Here is an 8778-nt window from a genome sequence, read left to right as displayed (position 1 = left end):
AATTTGAAATATACCAGCAACTCAGTGAGTGCAAGCAAGGTCAGTCTGCACGATGAAGAATCGTGGTAAGCGTTGGAGCCAACGTTTCTGGCGTCGTTTCCCTCTATGTAGAGTTTGACGACGGCAATGGATGCAGTTTATGAGCCATTTCAACCTTCCACATTTGCGTTACGGGCATGTTGCATCCAGCGATGCTGCAACTAGTCTCTCCTCGATGAACCCCTGTATCCGGAAGCGCTATGCGTCAGAAATTGACAAACGTAGTCGACATTTCCTGCTGTTGTTTCGCAACAAGCTGGCTGACTTCTCTCAGAACAGAGACCAACTTGGAAGTCAATACCGGCTATTAGCTATCCACAAGATAGGACATGCATACAGCTTGCTCAAGACAAACGGTGTGTGATGCTCATACAGTCACACCCTCATCACTAACACACATAGGCCGAAGGTCCAGCAAAAAGAACCAAGGCACAAATTTGTGCTGTAAGAAAAGGGAGTCCAGAAGAGAGTACGTCGCAAAGCATCTAAATCGCTAAACAAGCAATTGATTGCAAGAAATGCCTCAATGATCACAACCCAGGAACACATATTATTAGCATGACTTACACTGGATATTAAAACAAGGATCATATTTCAAACAACATCAGCGTCTTTCTTTTTCAACATAAATTTGTAACAATTGTCAAGTGTTCTGCCTAACAAGTACATTAGTCCCAAATACCACTCTAGGCAGGTGATATATGGCCATTTTGCTTCAGAATTATCTGTTCTGCCCCACCAACTACACTTGTGAACACAGAAGACCATAACTCAAGCTTACAGCCCGACATATAACCTTTCTAGGCTGTAGCTAGGATCAGGTCGCAAGAATGGCCACCAGAATGTTCTCAGCATTCTTCTTAACCACGCTTTACTGGCCTCTGAACATAAGATTTGTTCGGATCTTCGGTCTTAAGCCTTGGAGGTTTAAGTTCTCCTTTCCGTGCCTGTAAGAAGGAAACAGTAAGTTACAGGATCATGGACAACAAAATACAAGTTCTCAACTGCACTCCCAAACCTTCTTTCCGGTCTTCATGAAATCCCTCCAGCTAGACACCTGCAAGCAACCAACACGTGACAAGTATATTAGGCAGTGCACATGGCCATTGTATACAGGCTGTTCCAAGTAAAATAAAGAAAACCGCAAGGCCTTCATTTTCCCATCTATATCTATACCTATAATATAATAATAAAAGCAAAAGAGCTTCTCTCGGTCCAACATTTTTTCTGACCGATTTGCCCTCCCAACAAATCACATATTATGCACAGCTGACATTGAACTTAGCGTTGTCCGATTTTTTCTGACGTTTCATTACGTTGTCCGCCTGCGCCTTTCCTTTCCTTTTCATACACGTTTTTACATGGTCAAGTATGCCGACTGCCGAGAACCTGAAGCGCTCGACATTATCATGCCTCACGAGCAGCAGGATTTCAGGCCCTGGCTGATGTTGTGATGACCCAGGTTAGTACTCTCAAGCATACAGTGTTTCATGCATCAGATCGGTATTAAACGTACAGGATTTGGGACTAACCATTTATTGTAGTACGCATACAATGTTCCATAATCTAAAAGATACAGTTGGTTGGAATCGGGAATCACATAGGCTATACAATCAGTGCCTGACTTTATCATTTTTAAGAAGCACACTGGATTTTGTGTGTGTTTCTCCAAACAATCATGGTACAGCTGTTCAATTTTTTACCCAACTAACTACACCTGGATATCTTTTTGGAACTACTACAATACAGATGTAAAGCTTGCTATACAGGGATTGCCAGCGGGGGTTGCTGGTCGTCACGGCAATCTACATCAAAATATATTCCGCTGTTTGTTGGTTAACTGATTTTTCTGTTCAGAAATTTATGTCTGATCCTGAACTTCACTGCCAAATAACATAATATACAAGCAAATATTTTTAGTTGATCGCTTCTTTTACATGCTCTTTCAGTAACTGTAACATATGACTGGCTCATATGACCACATTTGGAGACCATGGATTTTAACTGTGAAAGAGAATCGTTGGCTGTAGAAACTTCAATTTTCTAGTAATATGCAAGGAAGCAACCTTAATAGCGAGGTTATAGTATATGTATTAATAACTAAACTTTTATTTTTGCACCTTTCTTTCTATGTGTATTCCTTCAAGTGGGATTATTGAGTTCATAATTCAAGTTGAAAGGTGAGTTCATTTATTTTTGAGAAGTCCAATTTATCCCCCTAAACTTGTCATAAAGTTCAGTTTACAACCCTGAACTATGATTCGGCTCAATATTCAACCCTTAATTCGAAAAATCTTTCAGATTTACCCCTTACATCATTTTAAGTTGGTTTTTCTTGCCACCATATGTATTCTATTGCCGTATTGGTAAAAATACCACGTGTATGTATTTGCTTATGTCCCCCGTATATGCATAAGCCAGAAAAGCATCGGCCTAGTCTCCTCTCCTAGTGTGTATTCATGCGAGAGAAAGGCCAAGGGCGCTACCGATCGGGCCGTCGTCCCCAAAGCCGGCCAGACAGATCACGCCCGCTTGATCTTGTAGAGCCGTTGCCCGCCCCTCGTCAGGTCTTCGACCGTGCCTGCCCAGGCTGCCGGTCGTCTCCCACCCTTGCGCAAGCCGCTGCCGCCACTAGGGGGACATAAGCAAGATCTGTTGTTCTCGGTGTTTGCCAAAGGATCAACCATCAGGTTGTTCTGTTGCGTTGCCTCCCGTTCTATATAATGCCTAGGTGGATGCTAAAGACGTCTCTCTCTCACCATTAGCAGCACGAGTCCCTCCAATTTTCTATCTTCTCACTTCCTCTATAAATTAGCAACTGGCAGTATTAGCAGGCAAGCAGCACGTCTCTCCCATGGAGCAGCAACAGTGGTCTCTTTTTCCCCTCCACAGCCGCTGCACCTCTCCCTCTCTGCACTTCCCAAGCTTCTCCATGGCATCGCACCTCTCCCAGGCATAGCTCTTGCGTGTCCGCGACCCTCCATCTCACCGGCCCTGCACTGCATGTCGGATCCTTCATGATGATGGAACTAACTAGATCGGGGCGATCCAGCCTCTCCCTCCCCTGAGCCCCCCCCCCCCCCGTGTTGCATTACCCCCCCTTTCGAATAAAAGCGCCTCTCCGTGGGTCGCTACGCGGTTGCCGCCCCATGCTGGTTGCAGACTGGGCACGACAGGGCATGTAGAGGATGGACGCCAGAGTCTAGTCTTGCTGGCCGGCGGAGGCGCCCCTCTGTGGTCGCCCTGACCTCGTTCCAGTGAGGAAGACGAACCTAATGATGAGCATGTACAAGGGGCTCATTTGCTCCAGAGAGAGTACATGTATTTTATATGTTGATGAGTTGGTATGTAGGAAGAAAAACTGCAGTTGTGGCAAGAAAAACCCGGCTCAAAACCTGTTTAAAAAGGTGAAAGGGATAATTCTGAACGGTTTTTAGGATTCAAGGTTGAACATTGAACCAAATCATAGTAGAGGGTTGTAATCTGAACTCAGGACAAATTTAGGGGGGTAAATTGGACTTCCCTCTTTATTTTTTACCAAGATTGATGTATTTGAGCTAACTATACTAAAAATTTAGGGGGGTAAATTGGAGTATATATTTTATGTTTTGGTCAATATTGCTGAATTTGAGCTAACTATAACCAAAATAATGTCAGTTTGCTGTCAGTTTGCACAGTTTCTTTGAAGGATGCTTGTGATGATATTCATGATACTTATTTCAGGTTCAGTTATATCATATCTAGCATCTAAAAACTAATTTCCAATGGGGTTAAGTGGCCATTAAAAAAACAATGCCTCGAAGCTTAGGAAGGTCTCGAAGCAGTCTACCTACAGAAGCGGATGGAGGACCATAGCAACGGGCAACGCACAGGCATATTTGCTAGTACTACAAGTAGATTCTTAAACAGCTACAAGTATGTATGTCCAGTTGAGATAAACTATTTCAAATCTCTACAAACAGACTGCAAACTTACTCGTTTGTCTCGGGTCTCTTCCCACTTCTCTTCATGCTCTCTCTTTCTCTTCCACATTTCTTTCGTTTCCTCCTCGTCCTTCTTCAGTCTTCCTTCTTCCTCTGATATCTGCACAGTGCACATGAGCAAAGCTCCAGGTGAGCGGCTCAACTGATGATATTTGAAAATTTTAAGGAATATTACTTACCCTCATCTGCATTTTTCTCCGGCGCCATTCTTTGTCCGTCAAAATTTCACGAACTTTAATTATGAGCTGCTTATGAAATTCGTCCGACCTTTCAAATTGATCTTCGTATTTTCCCTGCTCATAAGATGATTGGAGATTCTCAAGTGTTCAAGTCAAGATACATGAAGCTCAATAGGAAGTTTCAAGGGTCTAGCAAACTATGGGCATTACTTGTTTTTGCAAGAAAACCATGAACAGGAAAACATCAGAACTGCAAGTCTCTACGATTTTGTTGACATTACAAATGACATTTTTCTATATATGAAGCATATTGTTTCTCAAATGTTGTCTTTTAGGTATCCAAAATCTCACCATAAGTGTGTAATGACTTCTACAATAATTATAATTGCATGCAGTCAGCCAGGAAAGACAGACATACATCACAAATATGTGTAGCTATTGAAGGATGTTGTACAAATCAGTTAGTATATTTTCAAAAAAATCCCGACAAACTGTTTACGGCCAAGTTCATGTTCATAGAGTGCAACATGATGAAATCCGTTGTTTAAGGAAGTTGAGTGACTCAAACCAGAACTAAACTGAAAAAAAACAAATAACGAAAAACTTAATCACTCAATTAAATTGAAGGACTGTCTACGTAACCAGAATAGTAGAGATGCAAGTGGGTCAAAGTTAGGGTACTCTCCACCCTCTTTAGTGCAAAAAATTGTACTAACTTTTGCAAAATGATGATGTCATCAGAAAAGTTAAATCTTTTTTTGAACTAAGGAGGGTACACTGGTAGAGGGTACCCTAACTTTGACCCACTTGCATCTATACAGAATAGCAAATCAGGCTATTCTGAAAAAACTCAAGAAACCAGGCCAGTTTTAGAACCAGGATTCATTGGTTCCAACTACAGATACCTAGCCCGGTCAGCTTACTTGCTTATCTGTGAACCAGGTTCCCTAAGCTACCCCTGCAAGGCTGCAACGCTGCCTCTACCAGTCTGTGTTCCCTCAAATACTAATTGTACTTCCTTTTTTCTTCTCCCACTTCCTCATCTATTCACTATTTTCACCCTCAGTTGATCTGGCTATGCACGGTCGCTCTTTCTCAACATGTCCTAAACTTTGTAGTAGATTGAATGTTAATACCGGGAAAAAACATGCTTTTTTCTGTTGGGCTTGGTTCGATTTCTGCAGGCAGCACTGAGTCTTCATCTCCAATTTTGATATAATACTTCCCAACTTCACTTCTGTACACGGTATTGTAGATGAAAATAATGCATGACTAATAAAATATAATTAGCTAGAGAACTTGTGGTCAGATGGTCAAACTGCCGACTGGACCAGTTGACTAGCCAGATCATAATGGTCTAGTTCTTAAAACTATGCAGAATCAGCAGTCACCAATTAGGAATGTAACTGTGAGTCTGTGAATGCAGGTTAAGGGAAATCCCTGCTGAGGGGTTTGAATCCTAGATGGTTTAAGGTTGGTCCAACAAGGAAACTAGTCCAAATTAGACCAGTTTAGGTCGAGGCATAGTATTTTTGAATTGATCTTTGTTTGAAACATGGTACTCCAAATGAGTGCTATTGCGAAGTTCATAAATTCACACCACCTGTAGGAGATTGTCTTACCTCATCTACTTGGGATTTTATCTTGGATGCAGTGTCTTTCCTCAACTCCTTTTTCCTCTTTGCCCTCAGCTCTTCTGAATTTTTCAACACAAAAGAATAACAGAAAGTTAATCTCCTTTATTTCGAATGAACAAAATGCTAAGCCTTTAAATAAATAAAATGCGTTGGTGCTAAATAGGAGGACTTAAAAAGATCACATCACACCTTTTGCAGCAGTAACTTGATCAAGAATGTAACCTCTTTCCTGTGGATCAAGTAGGAGCTGTTGCGCCTTTGACAGGGCTGTTCGTGAGTAGAGTAGGTAACACAATTATATATATACATCCATGTGATGAAGAGAAGCAACACGATGCGACATGGGGAAAATAGACATCGTCCCCATGTGCAAACAAATTGGTTAGCTTTAGTGATAGAACTAATTGCAGAAATCGAACACTTAATAAGCTACAAGCATATATAATGAACTATTTACTTATCCTGGTTTCTCTCGGAATACACATTTCCTACATGGATGAAGAAAATACCTAATTCTCCAGTGATCCCTAGGCTACTACCATTTGCAAATCAAAAATATAAACGGACTTATCCATGTTGTTATTCACACTTAGTTATATGGACTTCTGGAGCTTGCTGTGGATGCCAATAAAGTTAAATTCATTTTACAGTTTTCTTCAAGCATGTTTTGGGCTTTTGGCATGATCCTGCTTGTGCTAGTCTTCAAGATCAAGTTATATCCCTTCAATGTTCATATATGTACAGCTACCAACTAATATCTTAAAAGCTGTCCCAAATCTAGGCTACAGCAATGCAGTGAAATATTGTCTTCCAACCTATTATGATTATGTATCACTACTACAAATTCATATGTGCCACGCCCGTAATTATTGGCCAGTTACATACCTCCGAAAGCTTCTTGTGCTTGTGGATGCTTGCATTTGTCAGGATGGACCAACAACGACAACTGCAAAACGTACAAGAAGCAACAATTAGCTCCACACTAGGAGGGAAAAGACCAGAACTAATAGGGAAGCTCAAATATTAAAGGCATGTTTCAATACCTTCCTATATTGCTTCTTCACCTCATCTGGGGAAGAATCAAATGACAACTTAAGATGCTCAAAAGGATTTAACTTGAAGCAACCAAGTATTCTGACAAGTTAGAATGTGTTAGAAACAGAATGTACAATCACAACCGAAAACAAACACAAAAGACTCTGGAGGTTTTTCTTCATTGTTACACTGTGAAATAACCCTCTTGATGCAAATGTGATTCCAGACTTGTCACTTTGTTTTACATGCATGTCATTGTATACTTTGAAGGTACATGTACAAGTTTTCTTTCAGCATAATTCCCATCAAGAATGTATGCCTACTTTTCCAAGGGGAAAGGATGGAGGAACTTTAAATTGCTTTGGCAGTACAAATTATAGGAAGATTAAATTCAGTATTATGATCAATACTTCATGCCTTGTAGGGTAAAATAATATGTACTATCTGCACTTATGTCCTGTTTGTATCGGTTTTCGCCCAATTTCCCTCTAATACACTGGGCACTTTCTTATTAATTAACGGATAAGGCAAAGCTTTTGCCTTGGTTTCAAAATAAAAAATTAATCAACTAACGTGTCATTAAAAAATAACACATGCCTAGCTAGTTGCAGAGTCACTGGTCATGTTTAATTGATTATGATAGTAATATCAATTAAAACGGCTTCAAATTGGATAGCATAACAAACTGACTGCTGGAATCCATTGGTCAGCACAAGCTACACAGGAGAACATATGGTATGTTTGGTTGTTGTCCATGGACAAACTTTTTTTTATTGTTTGGATGGTTACCAAATTTTGGCATATGCCTGTGCTACCTAGCCTAGTTCATTTTCTTTGACAACATTGGCCAACCTTCGATAAACTTTTGTCTAGCCAAATTCTTGGTAGTGTAGGCTTGTGCTCAAATCAAACAAACCCCAAGTCACAAACATGTATATCCATCTTGAATACAAAATTATCATCTTAGTACATATCACAAGAGACCATGTATCCATCTCGATCCAGACCTTTCCCGCACAGTAATCACTAATCAGAAATAAGAGCGATAGGCTTTAGAACATCATTAACTTGTGTACAATCAACGATAGCATAGAAAACTACAAGTAAAACCTAGCAATTAAATTATAGAAGCAGCAGTGCTTCACAGTATCTGTCTTATCGCACCGAAGTAGTCAAAGTGGCAAACTACTGGTTTCCACAAGGGCGGACATCAAATCCCAGGGTTAACTGAGACATCTGAGACGACTCGTGGTTGGATGATATTGCGGGAACAAGCAAGCGAACGGTACGAATCTAACCTAGGGTTACCACCGAACCGAGTGGACCCCTAGCACCCCCACCAACAATTCAGCACCAAGCTGAGGCTGCATCTACTGAGTCGCACAACTGGACAAGAATTGCGCGAAACGGACGGCGCGATTATTGGGGATCTAGAGCTACGGTATGCGAAAAGGGATTCGGTAGGAAATGTTGGGGGAGAAGGGGGATTGGGAGGAGGGGGCCGGGAGGAACCTGAGGACTTCGTTGTCTCGCTCGGCCTCGCTGACCTCGGCGAGGAAGCTCTTGAGGAGCAGGTCGTCGTCGGCCTCCGACGAGCCCATGGGTGGAGGAGGAGCGGTGGCGGTTGGGGTTGGGCTCCCTGATGCGGGGAGAAGGACGAGACTCTCGTCACGAGAGCGCGTCGCGTGACGGAAAGAGAGTTCGTGAGAACGGACGGTGCAGATTTGTTTGTGTTCCGCAGGTAACAGGCTGACAGCCGACCTATTTTTTCTGCAAGATTTGTATGTTTTGGGGGCATACCTCTGTATTTAAAGTGATGTATGTGGCTGCATTATTGCTTTACTCCATAGTTAAAATTATTATTACAAATTCATGGATCAGCTAGAGTCGATACCGATACGAAGA

General features: G+C 41.6%; 1 protein-coding gene across 1 annotated transcript; it reads right to left on the bottom strand.

Moving 5' to 3' along the window:
* Positions 1 to 631: 631 nt before the first annotated feature.
* On the bottom strand, positions 632 to 8540 carry LOC124701991 (J domain-containing protein spf31-like). The gene is made up of 9 exons (XM_047234090.1): positions 8386 to 8540; positions 6882 to 6972; positions 6724 to 6784; positions 6028 to 6105; positions 5824 to 5897; positions 4202 to 4315; positions 4015 to 4122; positions 1058 to 1096; positions 632 to 986 (listed from the first exon to the last, which is right to left on the bottom strand). The coding sequence occupies exons 1-9, from the start codon at positions 8472 to 8474 to the stop codon at positions 900 to 902; spliced, it is 741 nt and encodes a 246-aa protein (XP_047090046.1). The 5' UTR covers positions 8475 to 8540; the 3' UTR covers positions 632 to 899.
* Between the last annotated feature and the right edge of the window lie 238 nt (positions 8541 to 8778).

Source organism: Lolium rigidum, chromosome 3, assembly GCF_022539505.1.
Source record: "Lolium rigidum isolate FL_2022 chromosome 3, APGP_CSIRO_Lrig_0.1, whole genome shotgun sequence".
NCBI lineage: Eukaryota > Viridiplantae > Streptophyta > Magnoliopsida > Poales > Poaceae > Lolium > Lolium rigidum.
This window is presented reverse-complemented; position numbering and strand designations above follow the sequence as displayed.